Consider the following 22555-nt stretch of genomic DNA (forward strand, 5'->3'; position numbering starts at 1 on the left):
CAAACCCCAACCCCAAACACGCACACCCACCCAAAAGCTCTCTTCTTCTTTTCCCTTCAAAGTACCCACATGAGTGATCGGGGTGCCGCATCCCATGTCTGCCTTTCCTTCTTCTCCTCCTGTATGTCCAATTATGTATCACACCTTTCACTATTTTCGGCGTTGTTGATTGTATTCCAAACAAGTTGCACTAGAATCTTCCATTATCGAGAAAGAACTTCCACGTGGTCAGCTCATGAAAAAGAATCAACCCCACACGTGAAGGGGTGTGTTGAAGACATAATTAAGTAAATAAAAGTGCATTCTTTATCCTTATAAAAATAAATAAAAGCGCACTCTTTCGAAACGTACGATTTTAGATGAGATAGTCACACACTTCAACAATATTTACAACTTAAATTTTTCTTTGCATCGTCCTCTTGTTTTATGCTATGTGTTATGTGTAGTTTATTTGATTTAAAATTATTAAAGTTATAATTTTTAAAAAGATAGCACAAAGTCAGTCAATCTACTTGAGAATCGAAAAGGTGAAAGTCCCATAAGAATTAGAAGTCAGCCCATTGTGATTCTATTTAGACAAGTAATACTTATATTATATTTATAGAGGTCAAACTTTCAATATCATGAATCTGAAGGGAGCATATTTAGAACAACCATGCTGCGCAGCTAGATTAGAGGAACTTTAAAGATGAAGAGCTAAATGATTTAAGAAGTAGTTCAGTTTTTTTCCCCTCAATAAAGTAAGGTTTACTAAGTGTTCAGGGCTGGTGGGGTACATTGCAATGATATCCTAATTCAATGGAAGATAATTAGCAGGAGATAAAGAATGAGTCTTATGTCTAGCTCTTCATATCACAATTCCATGCTAGGGATAAAACCATACCACTGCAATAGGCAATAGTCCTTTCTCTGTTTTATGATGTAATCATCACATCTATGTTCTTTCCCTATCCCGGGCTAGCTTTCACACACCTCGACTATTTCAATGTGTACTTGCTACCTCTCACCAACCAACTTTGCCCACCAAGATTTAGCAAATGGGAAAAAATCACCTAGTGTTTTGTGCCTCCGCTGAGATTTGGACCTGAGACCTCGTGGTTTTCCTCCCACTTCATTGACTACTAGGCCATATCCTTGGGCTCCCAAGTATCCCGGTATGACCATTCTACTGCAATGTATATGTTGCATATTTTATTGGTACCTCCCCCCCTACCCCCCCCCTCTTCCCCCCTCCCCCAACCTAGTACTAGCTGACAACATCAGATTTACGTGAATCGGAGTTGAATATGTAAATGCTAGATATAGTTGTTACTGAAAACTGTGTTCATGCATATGCTGAATGTATGTTGAAACACCGGAACTTGCCAGAAGATCTTATTACTCTAACATGCACTATGTTCAGCCAGTTGAAAACCCAATCCATAATGTTATGTTTGACTTTGCTTTGTATATCAGCTTTGCACAGTTGCAGTTTTATTGGTAAACTTAATAGTTCTTCGACTAGGAGATTTCCGCCATCGAAGCATTTTATCCATTCCACCGGTATTCCTCCAATATCTATAGATAGTTACTTTTGATTTGTGTGTTTCAGCTTATTGATTGCTCTATCGTATGTACCAATTGCATCCTTTCACTTTCAGGAGCTTGTTATTCTGCAGAACGAGATTACTATGAAATTCTAGGTGTATCTAGAGATGCTAGTCGAGATGAGATTAAGAAGGCTTTTCATGCGGTGAGGATATTATGCAATAGGGTTTTAGGTCTGAATAGGTGCCTTATTGATATGTTTATTTTCAGTTGAAATGAGATCTTGTCTGCTATTTTGGTGTTAAAAGCTTGTCACTGTCAATAGCACTATTTTTTGTTTGAGTATGGATCTATTTCCTTTATGGTGTTGAAATTCTACTAGTCATTTGTAGATTGTTTTCAATGAAGAAGCTGGTTATTTAATAGTTCATTTTCATTACAATAGAACAGAATCTTCTTCTTACTCCTGCCCCCCCCCCCCCCCCAAAGTCCCATATACGGAAAGGAATCTTCTTCTTTGTTTAGAGGTGGAAAATTCACATTGTGCCAGTGTTTTGAGACAAGTGATTCAATATTTTTGCACTTCAAGAATTTTTTGCTTCATTTATATTGAGCATTATCTTGCTTAGATCTGTGGCATTATATCTTTTCCTTTATCCTTTCCATGTTATTTGTAATTCTCTAGTGCTTTGACTTAAAAATCTTTTGCAGCTTGCAAAAAAGTACCATCCAGATGCCAATAAGAATAATCCTTCCGCCAAGAGGAAATTTCAAGAGATAAGAGATGCATACGAGGTTTAAACATTTCTATGTTCTCCAAAAATAGCACTATGACCATGATTGAAGAATTGCTGCATTTCCTTGTACTACATTCATATGATAATTTTATGGATTGTAATCGTGAAAGGTGAATTCAGATTTTGCAAGATCCACAGAAGAAAGCACAATATGACATGGTGACATATCTTTTCTCCTTTGGCTTGTATTTTCAAATTATGCTATATCATGGTGTACACTTCATAACTAAGAATAAATTTTTTACTAATACAGATGAAGGAGCAACCTAGCAGCACAGAAGATATGAATTATAATTATGCGAATGGCAATGATTTTAGATATTCTTATAGCACACAATTCTCTGATTCGTTTCAGAAAATTTTTTCTGAGGTATTTCCTCCCCTTTCTTTTCCTCTTCTCTGAAGTGCAATGATTTATGGAATTTGCTTAAATGTATATGCTTCAATATCTCACAGATATTCGAAAATGAGGCTGAAAATTTGACGCAAGACATTCAGGTGGTGCCTTTTGTGATTGTGTTCCATTTGATGTTTCCCCCAATTTGAGGGACTCCAAAACTAAACCTGATTGACTGTAATATCTTCAAATGGTAGGTGGAGCTTTCTCTCTCTTTTCCTGAAGCTGCTAAAGGATGCACAAAACATCTGTCATTTGACGCAGATGTTCCATGTGATTCTTGCCGTAAGTAAAAACTGATGTTCTCTTTCTATCCACATTGTTTAAACCACCTGTTGTGTTTTTTGAAGCCTTTCCTTTGTGTCCGAGTTGGATATTCCATTGTCTTCTTTTTCTTTGTTTGTTATGCCATCTCTTCCCGGAAGCATGACTAGGAAGATTATGCAATTTATATTGCTTCTTGGTCTCTCTCTCTCTCTCTCTCTCTCTCTCTCTCTCTCTCTCTCTCTCTCTCTCTCTCTCTCTCTCTCTCTCTGTATGGGCATGTTCTCGTTCTCTTTCTCTGTTCTCGTTACTAGAGGTGAAGGGCGCAAAAGACTGCTAGAGTCCCAACATTCATGCTTTTATCCCTGCTAGAAATACAGTACTGTAGGGTGATGTCCTAATGGTTAAATTAGTACATTGATTACAAAGCTCACCTGGAAAGTTTGGTTAAAATTTTGACGTAATGAGGCTACTCTATTTTCATGATAATGGTGCTTATACCTGGAGTCACTATCTCGCTTCCATCTAAAACGAAAGAAAATGATATTTAAGTCTACTTCTCAAGAGGAGAGAAGTGAAACGTAACAGTATTCAATCTATTCAATATAATATGACATGGTTTAGCATGAAAAATGGAGTTACTTTGACTTTTACTTTTCCCTTTGTCCCATTATATGTGGCACACTTTTCTTTTTAGTTCCACGATAAAATGGCACCCTTTCTATATTCATAAACAATTTAACTTTAAACTTCTCATTTTAATGTAACCAAAAAAAAAAAAAAAAAATTCAAGCTTGCCATACCCTTAATGAGATGATTTATAGCCATACAAATATCTGTGTCAGAAGTTCCCGAAGTCTTTCTTTTTTTCTTAAACTCTGTGCCAGTCAAACACCGTCACATAGGAGGAATATCTTTTTAGTGCTAGAAGAAAGTATTAAATTAATTGTCTGAGTTGTATGAAGTTGTTATACTCAACAGAGTCATGCTTACTTTGAATTGTTTTGGAATTTAAATTCTTAGTATATGGTCTATTACTTCTTTTAGAGGCATATCATTTGTGATATAGCAATGTGCATCACGTCAAATGCATGGAGTATTTTTTAATTGTTAAAAACCTAATGGGAGTAGTTGTGGTCATTGACAAAGTGAATTTTATCCCAAAATTTCCGCTTTGAAATTCTTAGTTTTACCACACATCATGATCTTAACTTTTACTCTGTTTTATCCTTTTTCTCATTCAGATGGTAGGGGCTATCCATTGCATTCCAAGCCTAAAGTATGTCCAACTTGTCAAGGAATTGGGAGAGTAAGTACATTCAAATTTTTGAGCATTTCCTCATTTTTTGAGGTTTAACTTCAGTGTTCACTTTCTTTTTTGCATGATAATCGAGCAATGTTCAGAATCTTTATGTGTTATTAATACTCTGGGACCTATTCATCAGGTTACAATCCCTCCTTTTACAGCAACTTGCAGTACCTGTAAAGGATCTGGACGAGTTATTAAGGTCTTGATTCTGAGACAATGAACAGCTCTCTGATTTGACACAAAGCTTCAAATAATCATTGCTTGGTTTCTATTAGGAACGTTGTAGGGCATGCAAAGGATCAGGAGTCGTTGAGGCCACTAAAGACGTTAAAGTAACTATACCCGGCGGTATGCATTGGTTTTTCCTTTCCAATTTAAGTGTTACCATAAGGAGTTTCGTTTATTTCTGAGCTACATCTGGTACTTCATTTTAAAGTATTTGTGTATTCTGCTTAAAAAACTAGGTGGATGGCACACTAATTTCAAATAAATCAACTCTGTCAATTCTTGATATTTCACATTTTCTTTTTTCTCCTCTAGGGTGGGGGGACTGTTCGGCTTGCACTAATTTTAAACTTAAACAGCCAAGATGGTGTTTGGGCATAAATACATGTGGTAAACTCTATGGATACAAATCCCCATAGTATAGAACTGTAATAGATAAGTTTATCGATTATAATAGGTGAAGAAAGTGTACAAAGTACCAAGTCAAAAAAAGTGTATAAAGTACCAATTTATATGAAGATTAAGACTATTCTGTTGCTTTTTCCACAAAGGATTTGACTATATTGTCGTACTTGGTTTTCGTCATACCATGACCTCCTTACTATGGAGAAAAGTCCTTTTTTACCGGATGTGTTCTGGTTGCGTTAACTGGTACGGTCCTGAATTTAGAGTGTAGAGTTACAACACTGAACTGAGAAGATAAAGTGTAGTCAATTTAGAAAGGCTAATGGTTTTGCTAAAGGCTGATAACGAAGCTTTACCACAGAGAACAAAATTAAGATGATTGAAACAGAAGAGCGTGATGGGAGTACTATTAATTGGAAGATACTTATCAAAGTGAAAGGGTAAATTCTATAATATGGTTGTGAGACCAAAAACATTATGTGGGAGTGAATGTTGAACTTTTAAGACCTAACATAGCCACAAGAAAAGTATTGCAGAAATGCAGATGTTAAGATGATTATGTGTTATATAAGATTACTAGATTAGACATAACCAAATCCGACAAAAAGTTAAGGTAATACATGTAGACGATAAAATGAGAGAAGCTAACCTGAGATGGTTTAACCATGTTTTACGTAGACCTCCAAATGCATGGGTTCATTGATGCTACACTATGATGATTAAGAAGGTGGGTACATTTAAAATTTATGAAGGTAAGTTTCAAAAGAACCCTATAGTCTCTTGGTATCCATGCTGATTTAGCTAAGAACAAAATTAATGGAAAGAGATGATCCATATAGGAAATACCAATTAGTTGGGATTAATGCTTAGCTGTTGTTGTTACACTTACATTGGGTCTGGCTTATCAAAAGTCATTTTAGGGTGGTTAGAGACTTGTATGTCAATATAACAACATATGTGAGATTTAGGGAACTTTTAAATTGCTATTGGCATAAAAAGAGCCGAATGGATATAGATGATTCATATAGTTGACCACAACTTATTTGGTAATTAGGCGTAGTTGATTGATCTTATGATCATTGGATGAGTAGGAATGTATTCGTCTGAAACTTCTTCTGATTTTCCACTCAGTAGCAAGGTCTAACAGCATAACATAGGATTATCATATGATCTTCCTTTTCCTGATGGATCAGGTGTTGACTCTGGTGATACTATTCGTGTGCCTAAAGCTGGTCATGCTGGCAAGCGAGGGATGCAACCAGGCAGCCTATTTATAAAGCTAAAGGTGCATGATTCTCATCTGTCAAGTCTTACTTCTAATATATCTTCTATATTGGGTTATCGAATGTGATTCTTTGTGATTATCTGTGACTTCAAGAATTTTTATTCATGGGTCAATCACTATAATATTTGCATTATATATAGCAGAAATCCATTAAATTTTTGGCTCATTGATCAATCGTCAGATATCCCTGATTGATAGCAGAAACCCACTAGATTTATTCTTTCAACACTAAGGGATTTGGAATATCAATGGGTGATGGGTATGAACACCTACAAGCTAGACATGACTAGGATCTGCTAAGGCCTGCTCATTGACAGGCAAAAAAGGCTGCTTTGGGGGGGGGGGGGGGAATCCTACACGTTTACTATAAGAAGAGAACGACGAAGAAGCTTTGTTATTTAATGAAGCGAGATGATATATACATAATAGTGTGTTTGCCAATGCTTTAGGTTATTTACCCTTCTCTTAAACAATATTATTTGGGTAGATAGGTCTTAAGGAAGGGTAAATAAAGGTAGAGAGAAAGGCCATTTACCTTTTCTAGACGGTCAGAAAACAAATAAAGAGGGGAAGGGGAAGGTATTCGAAAACTCTCTATGTTGGCTTTTCCAGCTCCTCAATCTTCAACAGAACTGGCTGAATTATGAAAAAAGTATATTAAGCAGTTAAGATGCACGATGAGTAAACCACTGTATTTATTTTTCTGACGACGAAAGTTGATGGAGTAGAGGTGCATCGAATATCTGATAGTGATAAGCTGATGAATATTCTTTTAGTTGTAATTGGATCGGGAATGGAAGAGCTCACATGAACTCAATAAATGACGTCTACTTCGTAAGTGCTAAGGCAAAATATATCACCGAAAGGAAAGGTGATAAGGGATTCTAGCCATTTCACACTACCTGAGTAATAAAGTGGAAGCCCCCTCACGACCGAATAAAAAGAAAATCACCCAGAGATATTTGTTCGAATCCAATCGAACCAGCAAGTTTACAGTTTTGGACACTTAACCAAGCGCTTGATAAGCGGTATTCACCTTCACCTTATTCAACTCTACTTAGCTTCTTTTTTTGGCTCAGGTAACAACTCAGGTTCTACTCTCCTTGGCCTTTGTCTTCTTTCAATGAACTCTTGACTGATTCAACTCAAGCAAGAACTGCTTGAACAAGAAATGACTTGATTCAATTGAAGCTCTTTATGTTTCTCCAAAAATACATTGTGAGGGGATGAATTTTTTAATATTTATCTGCCCCCTCAATAATTTACTTTGAGATATTTGAAAGCAAGTAGGGATAAGCATTCACATTTACTTCAAAACGAAAGACGAAAAGACTAGTATTGGAGCTTGGACCATTATTCGAACAATTGATTTGGCTCAAGCCCTTCCACAATACGTTCTAAAGCTATGTTACATGGACTGATTTACGCGTAACGGTAGCATGCAAAAGGGTGTGTTTGAGTAGCATGCATGGTAAGTGCAGGTTTTTTTCTTGGGCTATATATGATGTGGAATCCACGTATTGTTATCAAAGGTAAAAGCATGGAAAAGTACCATGTCAGCTGGAGCTTTGGGTGCAAAGTGCAAATAAAAGCATGAGCCGTAGCGAAGAAAAGCTCTACTGAAGAAATAAATAAAACATAAAAAATAAATGTCATACTAGAAAAATGAATATAAATGCAAACCATAACTATGTGGACTAGAGCATTGAGAAGCTATAGCTATGGAAATGTATGACCTAAAAGCCATGCTATTCAAGTTCAAAAAGCATTTTAAATTTATGATTCAGATGCAGTTTGTAGTTCAGATTAGTAACTATAATGTTCTTTTACTACATTTCTGTTTTCGTATTCCAATTCACCAACATATTAATAGAAAAGTGTCCTCTATCACTTTGTCATTTATGTTTGCTATTCGATGTTGCCCTCGTTAAGACTGATCCCATTGGAAGTTGAGACTCTTGTGAGACCTGTACTAAAGCTGTAAAGTGCCAGTGAAGTGAGGCGAGTCTTGCCTATGCTGCTCTAAGCTTCAGCGCTACATTGATCGCGCCAAGTTTCCATGTCTGTGTCACACCAGTAGACATGGTCACGTTAAGACAAATGAAGAATCTTTTGATAATCGGCTACTTGAGCATACAATTGGTGTTGTTCTGCTGTCAATTTGGATTTCCCCTTTTTCTTTAAAAACGTTTTGTCTTTGGGGTCCTTTTCGTTGGCTGGTTGAATCTGTCTTTGTGAAAACTTCATGCCTTTTGTTTTGCAGGTTGCTAAAGATCCTGTTTTTGCTAGAGATGGAGCAGACCTTTATGTGGATTATCATATCAGCTTTACAAAAGTGAGAATCACTTTCAATTTTTTCCTTCTTTTGGGCATGCTAATAAAGTATATGCTTTACCATAAAAATTTGATTCGCTATTGGTAGAAAGATATTTGGATTATTCTTCTTTATTTCTTGATAAGTTTAAACGTCTAGTTGTCTCCTTCGTCCTTCTCATGTTACTGAGGAGATATTTGACGCACTCTCTCCCTTTTTTCTTTGTGCATCTTATAAAACAAAATAAAAAAATTAAAAATCATTAGTACCATTATCGACAGTCTCTGAATTCCGAAACTTTGTTCAATCTTTCTCTCTTGAACAGTCCCATCACCAAATTTCATCCCATTTCAGTTGGCAACCTTAGTACCATTATTCAAAAAAATTAAAAAATAAAAATAATTAGTACCATCATTGACACTCTATGAAACGTTCCTCAATCTCTCTCTTGAACAGTCCCATCAGCAAATTTCATCCCGTTCCAGCTGGAAATGGTTAGAGATTGCTGTGTTTTCCTTTGATACTGGTTAGCAAGGTAACTGGTTGAAGATAATACCGAGTGGGTGGGTGATACCGCTGGCACCTGGAAAGCAGGGATTGGATTGGGCATCGTAGATGTGTATTCTGGTGGTCTTCTGTTGGTTGTTTCTTTTTCTTTTTTAATCAGTAGTCTTCTCTTGGTTTATCCGGCTATATTTATGAGTAGGCTGATAATGGAATGTTAAAAGTAAAAACCAGGGTTGTTACTGTAGAAGTAAAAGTGGGGCATATCTGATACAGAAAATAATTCAGAAACTAGAAAAATAAGCAGCTGGAGGGATCACAACGCCTATCCCTGTTCAAGCCACTACCATGCGTAGTATTTGTTTCAAGGTTCATATATCTAAACTATTTTAGTTAATGGCACTCTGCTCACATGGCTAACAAAGACCAACTAACTGGTTAAAGAAAAGTTAACCAGTGAGTAAGGCGAGTATTTGTTAGACAAAAGATGTAATATGTAGCTTGCCTTCTACCTTTCTCATAAACAACATATACGTAGTGTAGCTGGGCATCATAGCAGCGTGTTTACTAGAAAAAGATGTTAGAACTTGGTTGAATAAGCTCCAATCCTTAAATTGTAGGTTATGGATTTGCAAAATATAAAGAGAAGGGAACATCATAGAAGTTAGAACAGAAGACTAAATGCAGAAGACCTGAAATAAATGCTTAAAGCTCTTTTGTTCTTCTTCTTCTTTACATATGCTTTTGTGACTTAAAGTAGAATTATGAAATTTGGTGGTTCTTATTGAATTTTAATAGGCTATTCTTGGTGGTAAAGTTGAGGTACCAACTCTATCCGGAAAGACACAGATACAGGTATGCGTTTTATACTGGGCTTATCCATCTTTCGTCATTTTTAATGTATTTTATTTGCTATAAGTGTTGTAATGCTGTCAAGGCGTTAGAATAAATGTGAAGTAAAATACTAATAGTGAATTTTGCGTCACCTTGATTTTGAATGTGTCTGTTTAAACTTTCTTCTTCCATTTCGGTTGTTTTTTCAAATTTGACTGAATGGCAGAGATTTTGCTTATCCTTTGCTTATCTGTGTTGAGATAGTCATCTATTCCATGGTTCTGTGATTCTATTTAAATTGGTTTTTAAATTTTTTTCTTCAATTGTTACGGATAAAAAAGGGCAGGCCGATGCACGAAGCATCCCGCATTGACGCAGGGTCCCGGGGATGGACCGCACAGCCTACCCTAACGCATGCGACAGTGGCTGATTCCACGGTCAAACCTGTGACCTATAGGTCACATGGGGACAACTTCACCATTGCTCCAAGGCTCCCCATCCAATTGTAATTAAAAAAAATCAAGTGCACTGTCTTTGTGAACTATCTGTAGTGTAAAATACGAAGTAAAGTTTTTCAATTCCTCGTCTAGAGGTTCAACTGTTTCTGGCTCCAAATATGAAGTGGAGTCTGGGGAAAGAGCGCTTTGGGAACTCTAAGGGTAATATTTTGCAAAAGACAAAACTAACACCAATTCTCCCAAATTACGGACTATTTTATCCACCTGTAGTTGTTTTCTGAAAATGAAGGCCATTCTCGTTGGAAAAAAAAGTTTGTCTTCTAATCCAGACTAAAGAGGGGAGATGAGAACTGAAGCTACTTGAATGCTCATAAACAAGCAAGGAATTGGCTTCGGGGTCAAACATCAATTGCAACAATTTGATAAAAAGAGATTTCAATCACTTCTGTCATGCATTTCCAGTTACTGAAGTTGCTTTACTGTTTCATATGTTGCCTGATAAAATCATCATCAGTCAAGTGCTTACTCCTTGGTGTTTTTCTTCCGTTTATTTTATTTTCATTGTTTTGTTTCATGTGCTACGACCACTGTATTTCTCCTTTTTTGACTTTCTTTTTTACCAATGCTTGCTGCTGTTTTCTGTTTCTGGTCCTTTTAGATACCCAAGGGGGTTCAGCCTGGACAACTTGTGGTACTACGAGGCAAAGGTATCATAGCTTAAGTCAGAGTCACTTCTACTCTGTTTGATATGCTTCCTTCTGAGTGATCAGTCTTGTCGTCTGTCATACTTAGGTTTGCCAAAGAGTGGGTTTCTGGTGAACCATGGAGATCAATATGTGCGGTTCCGCATTGACTTCCCGACGTATGTTTTCTCTCTCGCATTTCCAGATCACCTTTATCCCAAATGATTGCAGTTCATTAGACTTGTTAGAGGGTTGGGGGGTAGGGGGTAGGGGTAGGGAATTGATGATCTTAACAATTGCGTTGCTTGGAGGAAATAACAAATGTCTTTAATGGGTTTCTTAAGCTATTAAACTCAAGGATGCTACCTGAGCTGATTTATATTAAGTCAAGCACCAAAATTAGCTAATCCTGCATCCTCATGGGAAAAAACTAAAAAGAGCAGGAAGAAATGATAAGTGACTTCAAAAAGGATCTGCGATCTGATGCACAAGAACAATTTGTACTAACTCATACAATCTTTAAAGTCATCAGAAGGGCGTGTTCATAAAGGTAATAAGTAATTTTTTATGGGGATCCTGAACATTCCCAAGGTAATTGCACCATCAATATCTTTGAGAGATTCCTTTGTGAATTGTTGAACAGCTAATCTTTATTCAAAATGCTGCAGATGTTTAGAGATTGGGGATAGTAGGGATGACACCTCTGAGCATTAGACAAAGTGGTGTTTAAAAGAGTGAAATGGTCACTAATGTGTAAAATGAGAGGATGATAGCCCCGTTCTTAGAACCAGTGAGTTGAGTCAATCCTTGATCTGAGCTGGTCAGATAACTTGTATCACTAAATGAACCATAAACTAGCAATATCTATTGTTACGTATGAAAGTGTCTGGGCAGTCAAATTGTAAATTGAATGCATCTACAGATTTATAATCACCTGCTCTTTCCTTTATTATTATTACTAGTTTTAGGTACGCGCTTTGCGCGTGTATCCATATCAATAAATACATAATTTTAAAAATATCACGTAAGTATTATAACTTGTTTAAATTATATAAACTTATAAAATAAAAGTTAAAAAAGATTCCTGAAATGTCAATCAGGTGTAAAATATCATTATCATCCCTTTTCCTAATGTATCGACATCTATCTTAAATATTGTTGTAAAGCTGCTTTAAACTTATTTATCACTTTCTCCCTTACAAAAATTTTGAAGAAATAAATGTACGACATCTAGTTGAAAAAAAGAAAGGAACATAAGAGTGATCTTTTGTTTACTGCGGAAAAGAGCTGCCACCTCTAGTTGAAAGAGCAGAATCACCTCTCCAAAGCCTGAAAAGGGAAGATATTAAAATGAACTCTTATTTTTTCCGGACCCAGTAAGATCTGCCTATGTTATAGCTGCAATTCAAGCCCATGACACGTATTGCCCGCTTTGGTCCAACAAACTTCATGGATTTGTCCGTTGGGCTACCCCACATCGACCGGAAAGCACGCTTACCATGAGAACTTATGCTTTGTCTTACTCTTGTATAGCACTTAATTTTCTTCTTCCTTTTTTGATGTAAGATTTGCATAATGTGTCATATTCACCTCTCCTTTCGGAAGCTTGTTACTGATAAGTCTATCTTTTCTTCTCTTTGATCCACCCTCCCTCATGCTCGCTGAGGTTTGCCCCACAATCATACCAAGTTCGACTCTGGTACCATAAGCTCGTATATCATGTGAACTCATGTTGTCTTATATAACATTTCACTCTCCTCTACCTTTTCAGTGTGAGGTTTGCCCAAGGTGTCATATGTACTTGAACCGAAGCGTAGAAGCCTGTCAATCCTTCTTCTTGACCCATCCTAATCAGCTCGCCCGTCAACATGGGCATCACAGTTTGTTAGTGCTTTTGCTAGTTTGCTCACACTATCCAAAATATGTGACTTAGCTTGACTTGCGTGGTTGTTACGGTTAGAATGTTATAATTGATTACGCTTAGTGTGTTAGAGAAGTACTTAAATGATTGTTCGAAGAGTGGAAACTGAAGTAAGTTAGTTGAGAATATGTATATTAATATTGTAGTTTGAATTGTTAAGAAAGTTTTCCATTTGAAGAAAGGGATTAAAAATTAAGGGATGAATAAGCAAGGAAAGCGAAGTAGGTCAAGTATTATGGGATGAAAAGAGTATCTTATGAGATGAAATCCTTCTGACCAGACAGTTCTCATTTATTTCTCTATTTTTCTGTTGCTCATCTGGAACTTCCGCAAGAGTTTGCTGCACGGACAAAAATTCAAGGATGCTTTTTAGCTTGGTTATCATTGTTTTTTTGTTTGTAGAGTGTTGAATGAACGACAGCGTACTATAATGGAAGAATTTGCACAGGAGGAAATTGTTAATGGAGATTACATGGATGGAGAAGTAAATTTGTAAGTTTTTCTGTTTTCTTTTAATTTGTTTGTAACTTAAAATTTAAGAAGACTATAACTGGAAATTTTGTGCTATCTTTGATGCATGTGGATATTTCTATATGATTTTGAGTTGTTCACCTCAATACATACTGTTAAAAGTCAATTGAAATGAGTTTTATTAAGTTATTTTTCTAGCCAAAAAAAGACAGAGATAATGGGGTATAACTTTCTCTCCCATTATTGTACTATACAGTAGATACATGATCGAAATTAGTTGATAGGCAAAACTGAATGCTGTGACCTGCCGATCTCTGCTACTCATTGAACTTCGCTAACTATATCAGGTTAGGATAGCTCTTCCTTTTTTCTTTCTTGAGGGTGTGGGGGTTGGGGTTTTTTTTTTTTTTTTTTTTTGGTTTTTTGGGGTTGGGGGGGGGGGGGGGGGTCTCAGAGTTCAAGAAATGTCCACATATGCTCTCTTATCATGAATGTTTATACTTTCTGTATGGATACTGGAGCGTTGTCACATTATTATCTGACAGGAATAGTGCTTTAGTATTTTTTTTGCTGAATAGTCTACGTCTATAGCCACCATTCTGAATGTGGTGAACATTCTGGTAATGGATAACAGGCTTTACCAGCAGCTCTCTACTGGTTGAACTTACAGGTGGCAGCAGTTGTTTGAACGTGTATCGAGCCCGAAGTTTGTGGTTGAATTGTCGCTCTTTATATTGGTTCTTCTGTTATTAACCAAAACAAACTGATTGGAGGTGTCAGCTGTCTCCGGCAGATGGTTGATATGCTACAAGAATCCATGGTGCAGCTGCTACCTGCTATTAACATCATATTGACACCAGAGTTTACTAGTCTCTGTTTTTCAACCAGATCTGGAGAGAACTTCCCACAATGGAGTGAAGGTTACCAAGTGTCTCCCATTGTGGCAGCAATATCACCTACACATTGTAGGGCTAATTATCTTTCACTTCTCGAGGAGAGGTCAGATTGCATAGTGTTTAACATGCCTTTATAGTTCTCAATAAAAAAGAAAGTGCCCATTTTATCCAAGGCCTTTGAAGAGACAGTTGAGTATCGACATATGGTTACAAGCATCCCCTATATATATATATATATATATATATATATAAAGGGCAGTCCGGTGCAAAAAGCATCCCGCATTCACGCAGGGTGGGGAAGGGCCGCACCAAGCGGTGTGATGTAGACAGCCTACCTTAATGCAAGCATTAGTGGCTGCAAAATTTAGCATGTATTCCTTTGTCCCTTATTTTTCTTTGGTTACATAGCAAAGTTCCAGCAGTAGTCTAAACGTGTATATTTTTGTTGTGGAGGCGCTGTGGAAAAGCTCATAAGGTTTTCCTCCCTTTATCTTGAGCAATAAATAATTCACATTATTGTTTGGACACTGTTTATTAGCGCGCGCGCTCTCTCTCTCTCACACACACACACACACACACATACACTAAAAAGAAAATCATAGTTAAGCTCATTACCATGATCTTATAATTATTATCGTCTGCTGTACTTTCTACTTTGTATCCATTAGCACATTTGTGGTGCTTTTGTGAATTATATACACTAATGAAAAAACACAGTTTTATCTGTGGTTCCTTGTCTTGAATCTCGATATTTTTGTTTGAAGGAGGTACAAGTCTTTTCTTAAGCAAATAAGGTTATCCTGAAGCTTTATGAAGGGATTTTTCATAAACCAAAGATGCTCCTTTTATTAAACCAAAGATGCTCCTTTTATTTTTGTATTTAGGAAAGTCGGAATGAATCTTTTTAATACCTAGACATGAATAAACTGGGATACGGAAGGGGACAACAAGGCACAAGCTATACAAGTAGAAAAAAAGTTACATATTTCATAAAATCTAGAAATTGAAGCTATCACAAAACTTTTTTTACTTATCTCCAATACAGCTCTACTCTCATTCAAATAAATTTGTTCACTTTTTCTTGGTCAAGGAATAAACTTAGTAGTCACCAATCGCCATAAATCGAAGGCACCATCAATTTATACAAGAGAGTCCTACACCATATAACTATGTAAACAAGACTTTGCTTACAACTAATTGATATTAATATTTACTGCTCCTACGTCAAGACAAACAAATATGGAATTCCTATCTATGGTAAAAATTGTCCACACCAGGTGTTTACAACAAATCATGTTAAATTATCATGATTAAGTAATAAATTAATGAAAGAATATGGATTAATTAACTATAATTTAGTGATAACATATTTGCGATGGTATAAGCACCCGATGCCGATAAGTTTTACGCCTGTCTCTTGCCAAATGCACAAAGCAGCAAGTCCCATTCTCCATTTAGCATAAAAGTTTGTTAAAAGCAAGTGGGATCAGCTCAGTGCTAAATCCTCTAGTTTTTGCTTCTGCTATAAGTAGTTTGGGGAATGGTGAAAAGTGAAGGAAATTGTTAGAGCAAAAGCAAAGAGACCGAAGGAGAAAAGATTTGACTTCCTTGCTTGCGATACTGGATACAATGGAAAGCTAGTCATGTATGAATGTGGGCCATGTTACTATGATTTTTTCATTAAAATTATATAATTATGTTTTTTTCTTTTCTTTTGAAGGCTAATTAACTATATTTTCTGAAATAAAAATCACAAAACTTTCACTAACTCATACAAAAATCAAAACTGCCGGAAAACACATGCAATATCTTTTTTTCGCATTTTATATTTTTTATTTTCAATCTAAATTAACCCAATTAAAAAGCGGACCAACCCGACTCGACCCAAAATCCATATACATAAATTGAAATATACGACATAAACATAAGTGACTTTAATTTATGCATATGTGTTCGCTTATGTTTCTTTATTCGTATATTTTAATTTATGCGAGGTTTTTTCGTATATATATGAGATTGTAAACTTATTTACTCGGTTTGTCTAAGTTTTTCTATTTACAGAACGGAACTAAAGATTTCATAAAATATATACAGATCCGGTCAAAATTTACAATTTATCTACGACTTATTTTTTGTACAGAAATCCAGTCAAAAACTACAATTTACATTTAGGCATGTTTGTCCTATAGAGCCCGGTTGGATGAGCTTATTTTAAGTAATTTTAAGTCAAAATAGTATTTAAGCCATAAGTGAGGAATTCTACCTTTTAGCTTTTGGCCTGTTTTTTTTATTTTAACTTTAAAATGAGAGCTTAAAAGCAATTTTTACTCTATCCAAACACTAAAAAATGACATAAAAGTTATTTTGGCTTAAAAGCACTTAAATTAAGATCCAAACGGGCACATTGTCTATAGATATAAAGAACTCCCTTGGCTTATCTTAGAAACTACTAAATCTGCACGCGCTTCGCGCGGTAGAAGTTTAAAATATGGCTAAGTAATAGATCGATGTCATATAAAGAATGTTAATCTTTACTAATAGAATAGTTATTCATAATTTTACGATGAAGTATTACAACTGTCACGACTCGGATTTTGCATCGTCAGGACCGTGATGGCGCCTAACCTTTCAGATGCTAGGCAAGTCAACAGATAAAGATTTAATGCGCTTACTCTTAACCAATTCAGTAAATAACAACAATTAAACCAAAACAGATTAAAAGAGTACAAAATTTCATAGTAACCCAAGTACTTATACACAACTACCCAAAATCTGGTGTCACAATTCACGAACTTCTAAGAGTCACTACAAATACTGGCTGAAAGAAAGTACAACTGTTTTCGAATTAAAAGAAACAGAAAACTGGGATAACTGGAAGGGGACTCCAAGGGCTGCGAACGCCTGCAGATCTACCTTGGGTCTCCTGTAGGATTAGAGGCAGCAGCTCAACTCGGGTCAACAAGGTCCGGTACCGAAATCTGCACAAAAAGTGCAGAGTGCAGTATCAGTACAACCGACCCCATGTACTGGTAAGTGCCGAGCCTAACCTCGGCGAAGTAGTGACGAGGCTAGGACAAGACACATACATAAACCTGTGCAGTTAATCATACACTACCAGAATAACAACTAACAGAAGCTAAGAAGAATTTAGCGAGAGGGGAAGCATGCTAAGGGGGTTGCAAGATAAAGAATCACAACAACAGAGGAATTTAAACAGCTAGTACACCTTGAACCGGTAATAACAAGTAAACACAACAAACGAAAAAATGTACGGCATCACCCTTCGTGCTTTTACTCTCAACCTCAGCAGATAATCAATAATAGAAACGTGCACGGCATCACCCTTCGTGCTTTATCACTCAACCTCACCATATAAATAATAGAAACGTGCACGGCATCACCCTTCGTGCTTTATCACTCAACCTCACCATGTAAATAATAGAAACGTGCACAGCATCACCCTTCGTGCTTTATCACTCAACCTAACCATGTAAATAATAGAAACGTGCACTGCATTACCTTTCGTGCTTTATCACTCTACCTCACCAAAATAAGAGACAACAATAATTGGGAGATAGAAATGACAACCACAAGTCTTACTTCAACACTTAGTTCCACAATACCAATCTCAACTTTGAGTAAATACTCAATCAATACCAAATTCAACAATATATGATAAGAAATTGCTCAACACATCGAATAGCTAGTCTAAACATGAACAATATGATCAAAAATACGATATCTACAAGAATAAGACTCACTCACATGCTATGACTCAAGAACAACGTATAGGTACTCGTTGCCTCACCTATGCGTTGTACTCAACATCAAACTACGTAACAAGTAAGCAAATGACACCTAATCCCTCAATCTAAGGTTAGCCACGACACTTACCTCGCTCCCACTCAATCACCGCTTTTCCCTTCACACAAGCCTCCAGACCAATAGAATCTAGCAAATTACCAACCAAACAATTCAGTTTAAGCCTTAGGAACCACCCACGATAGCAAGGAATCCAGTTTAGGCCATTTTGGAAAAGTCAACAAAAGTCAACACCCGAGCTTGCTTGGTCCAAACCCAAAATTCGGACCAAAATCCGATTACCCATTCACCACCGAGCACGAATATACAATTGGTTATGGAATCCGACCTCAATTTGACGTCTAAATCCCCAAATTTCGAAATGACTAGTTTCTACCCAAAAATCCCCAATTCCACCATGAAAATCTTATATTCTAGGTTGAAATCTTGTAAAATGAAGTGAAAGATTGAAAGAAACGAGTTAAGAATCACTTACCTATGATTTGGGGAAGAAATGGTCTTTGGAAAATCGCCTCTTGTGGTTTAGGTTTTGAAAATATGGGAAATGAATCAAAAATCCCGTCAAAGTCCCTTTTACACAGCTGCAGATGTAACATTTGCGACCTGATCTTCACAATTGCGTAGCTCGCAAATGCGAGAAAGGCATCGCAAATGCGAACCTGTTGCATCTCTGATTCTGTCGCAAATGCGAACATATTGTTCGCAAATGCGGAGCTGGGATCGCAATTGCGACCACCTTCTTTGCAAATGCGAAGAACCCCTTCCCCAGACCAACTTCGCAATTGCGAAGGATTGTTCGCATTTGCGAACATAGGCTGGCCCAGCTTCTCCTCGCATTTGCGATGAGAAGCTCGCAAATGCGACCTCAACAATAGTCGCAAATGCGAAGCTTGGCCTCGCATTTGAGAGGTCTGAGGCTTGCAACATAGCTGAAGAACACCAGCAATTTTTCTAAGTTTCAAATCACTTCGTAGCCTATCCGAAACTCACCCGACTCCTCTGGTCTCCAAACCAAACATACACACAAGTCTTAAAACATCATACGCACTTGCTCGTCGATCAAATCGCTAAAATAACATCTAGAACTACAGATTTAGCACCCAAACACATGAAATTCCCAAGAACACTTTGAAATTCCTATTTCACAACCGGACGGCCGAATCAAGTCAAATCAGTTCCGTTTCTCACCAAAATTCACAGATAAGGTATAAATATTATTTTGGACTTGTATCAGGCTCCGGAACCAAATTACGGGCCCGATACCAACAAGATAACATTAACCAAATTCTTAAAACCATTTGATTTTTCAGTCTTACAATTTTCATCAAAAATTCATTTCTCGGGCTAGGGACCTTGGAATTCGATTCCGGGTATACGCCCAGGTCCCATATTTCTATACGGATCCACCGGGACTGTCATAACACGAGGCCGGGTCCGTTCACTCAAAATGTTGACCGCAGTCAACTAAATTAACTTTTAAAGGTAAAAAATATTATTTTTATTAATTTTCCACATAAAAGCTTTCCGGATACGCGTACGGACTATGCACACAAATCGAGGAAGAATAAAATGAGGTTTTGAAGGCCTCGAAACACGGATTCGAGTTCTAAAACATAAGATGGCTTTTTGGGTCATCACATTCTCCACCTCTAAAATAATTGTTCGTCCTCGAATGGACATAGAAAAGTACCTGAGCTGGTGAAAAGGTGGGGATATCTGCTCCGCATATCGGACTCAGACTCCCTGGTAGGTGCCTAAACAGACTGACCTCTCCACTGCACTCAAACCGAAGGATAACTCTTCAATCTCAACTGACGAACCTGCCGGTCTAAAATGGCCACCGGCTCCTCCTCGTAGGTCAAATCCTTGTCCAACTGGATAGTGCTGAAATCTACCACGTGGGATGGATCGCCGTGATACTTCCGAAGCATGGACACATGAAACACTGGATGTAACGCTGATAAGCCTGGTGGAAACACAAGTCTGTAGGCCACCTCTACCACTCGATCAAGAATCTCAAAAGGCCTGATGAACCTAGGGCTTAACTTGCCCTTCTTCCTAAATCTCATTACGCCCTTCATAGGCGACACCCGAAGCAACACTCTCTCTCTCCGACCATGAATGCTACATCACGAACCTTACGGTCGGCATAACTCTTTTGCCTGAACTGAGCTGTACGAAGTCTATCCTGAATGATCTTAACCTTATCCAAGGCATCCTGTACCAAATTTGTACCCAATAACCGAGCCTCCCCTGGCTCAAACCACCCAACCGGCGATCGACACTGTCTACCATATAATGCCTCATAGGGAGCCATCTGGATGCTCGACTGATAGCTGTTGTTGTAGGCAAACTCCGCTAACGGCAAGAACTGATCCCAAGAACCTCAAAAGTCAATAACACAGGTGCAGAGCATATCCTCCAAGATCTGAATGGTACGCTTGGACTGTCTGTCCGTCTGAGGATGAAATCCTATGCTCAACTCGACTCGCGTACCCAACTCACGTTGTACTGCCCTCCAGAAATGCAAGGTAAACTGCGTACCTCGATCATAAATGATAGACACGGACCACCATGAAGACGAACTATCTCACGGATATATATCTCTGCCAACCGCTCCGAAGAATATAAAACTGCCACAGGAATGAAATGCGTTGATTTAGTCAGTCTATCCACAATAACCCAGACTGTATCGAACTTCCTCTGAGTCCGTGGGAGTCCAATAACGAAATCCATACTGATACGCTCCCACTTCCACTCAGGAATCTCTATCTTCTGAAGCAAACCATCAGGTCTCTAATGCTCATACTTTACTTGTTGGCAATTTAGACATCGAGCTACATATGCAATAATATCCTTCTTCATCCTCCTCCACTAATAATGCTACCGCAAGTCCTGATACATCTTGGCGGCGCCCGGATGAATAGAATACCGGGAACTGTGGGCCTCCTATAGAATCAACTCACGAAGTCCATCCATATTAGGCACACAAACACGACCCTGCATCCTCAGAACTCCATCATCTCCAACTGTAACCTGCTTGGCATCACCGTGCCGCACTGTGTTCCTAAGGACAAGAAAATAAGGGTCATCATACTGCCGCTCCCTGATACGCTCAAACAAGGAAGATCGAGCGACTGTGCAAACTAAAACACGGCTGAGCTCAGAAACATCCAACCTCACGAACTGATTGGCTAAGGCCTGAACATCTAATGCAAGCGGTCTCTCACCGACAGGAATGTATGCAAAGCTACCTATACTAGCTGACTTCCTACTCAAAGCATCGGCCACCATATTGGCCTTCCGGGATGATACAATATGGTGATATCATAGTCTTTCAATAGCTCCAACTACCTTCTCTGCCTCAAATTGAGCTCCTTTTTCTTGAACAAAGATTGCAAACTCTTATGATCCTTGAATACCTCACACGACACGCTATATAGATAGTGCCTCTAAATCTTCAGCGCGTGAACAATGGCTGCCAGCTCCAAGTCATGAACAGGATAATTCTTCTCGTGAACCTTTAGCTGCCGTGAAGCATATGCAATAACTTTGCCACCCTGCATCAATACCGCACCAAGTCCAATACGAGATGCGTCACAGTATACTGTATAGGGCCCTGAACCTATGGGCAACACCAACACCGACGCCGTAGTCAAAGCTATCTTGAGCTTCTGAAAGCTCGCTTCACACTCATCTGACCATCTGAACGAGGTTCCCTTCTGAGTCAACCTGGTCATCGGGGCTGCTATAGATGAGAACCCCTCCACAAACCCGGTCTCCAGATGAGGCCCCACTGAATCCACCGGAGTGACGAGGCCTCTTGTCAGACCCCTGACCACTCCTTTGAGCTAAAACCATCTCAACTCGCCTGGCAACATTGGCTGCATCCTGGAAAGAAATATCACTCCCAATCTCCTTAGTCATCTGCAATCTGATAGGCTGAGCAAGTCCCTCAATAAATCTCCTCACCTCTCTCTCTTGGTGGGGAGTATAAGAAGAGCATGACGGGCTAAATCAACAAATCGAGTCTCATATTGAGTGACAGTCATAGAACCCTGCTGCAAATGCTCGAACTGCCTCCGGTAGTCCTCCCTCTGAGTGACAGGAAGATACTTATCAAGAAATAGCCGAGAAAACTGGTCCCAAGTAAGAGCCGGCGACCCAGCTGGTCTGGCCAACACATTATCCCTCCACCATTTCTTGGCGGAACCAGACATATGAAATGCAGCAAAGTCGACCCCACTGGTCTCCACTATCCCATGTTACGTAACACGTCATGACAACTGTCCAGATAGTCCTGGGGATCCTCTGAAGATGTACCACCATAGTGATGTGGGAAAAGCTTGGTAAACCTATCCAATCTCCACAAAGCCTCAGAAGACATAGCTGACCCATCACTGATCTGTACTGTAAGACCCGGCGGAACTACCCCAACGGGCT

At 38.2% G+C, this 22555-nt stretch overlaps 1 protein-coding gene across 2 annotated transcripts; it reads left to right on the forward strand.

The window, feature by feature from the left end:
• Positions 1 to 1251: 1251 nt before the first annotated feature.
• On the forward strand, positions 1252 to 14819 carry LOC109205210 (chaperone protein dnaJ 1, mitochondrial). Of its 2 annotated transcripts, none has more exons than XM_019367896.1 (17): positions 1252 to 1542; positions 1641 to 1732; positions 2239 to 2322; positions 2445 to 2483; positions 2578 to 2694; positions 2781 to 2822; positions 2919 to 3006; positions 4230 to 4294; positions 4431 to 4493; positions 4570 to 4642; positions 6118 to 6209; positions 8473 to 8544; positions 9826 to 9882; positions 10978 to 11026; positions 11112 to 11181; positions 13326 to 13415; positions 14029 to 14154. In XM_019367896.1, exons 1-17 carry the CDS (start codon positions 1293 to 1295, stop codon positions 14054 to 14056), a joined length of 1371 nt encoding a protein of 456 aa, XP_019223441.1. In that variant the 5' UTR covers positions 1252 to 1292; the 3' UTR covers positions 14057 to 14154. The 2 variants fall into 2 exon arrangements, with proteins under 2 accessions (XP_019223441.1, XP_019223440.1); XM_019367895.1 differs by having other exon boundaries at positions 1253 to 1542; positions 14065 to 14819.
• Positions 14820 to 22555: the final 7736 nt, after the last annotated feature.

Source organism: Nicotiana attenuata, unplaced genomic scaffold (assembly GCF_001879085.1).
Source record: "Nicotiana attenuata strain UT unplaced genomic scaffold, NIATTr2, whole genome shotgun sequence".
NCBI classification, from domain to species: Eukaryota; Viridiplantae; Streptophyta; class Magnoliopsida; order Solanales; family Solanaceae; genus Nicotiana; species Nicotiana attenuata.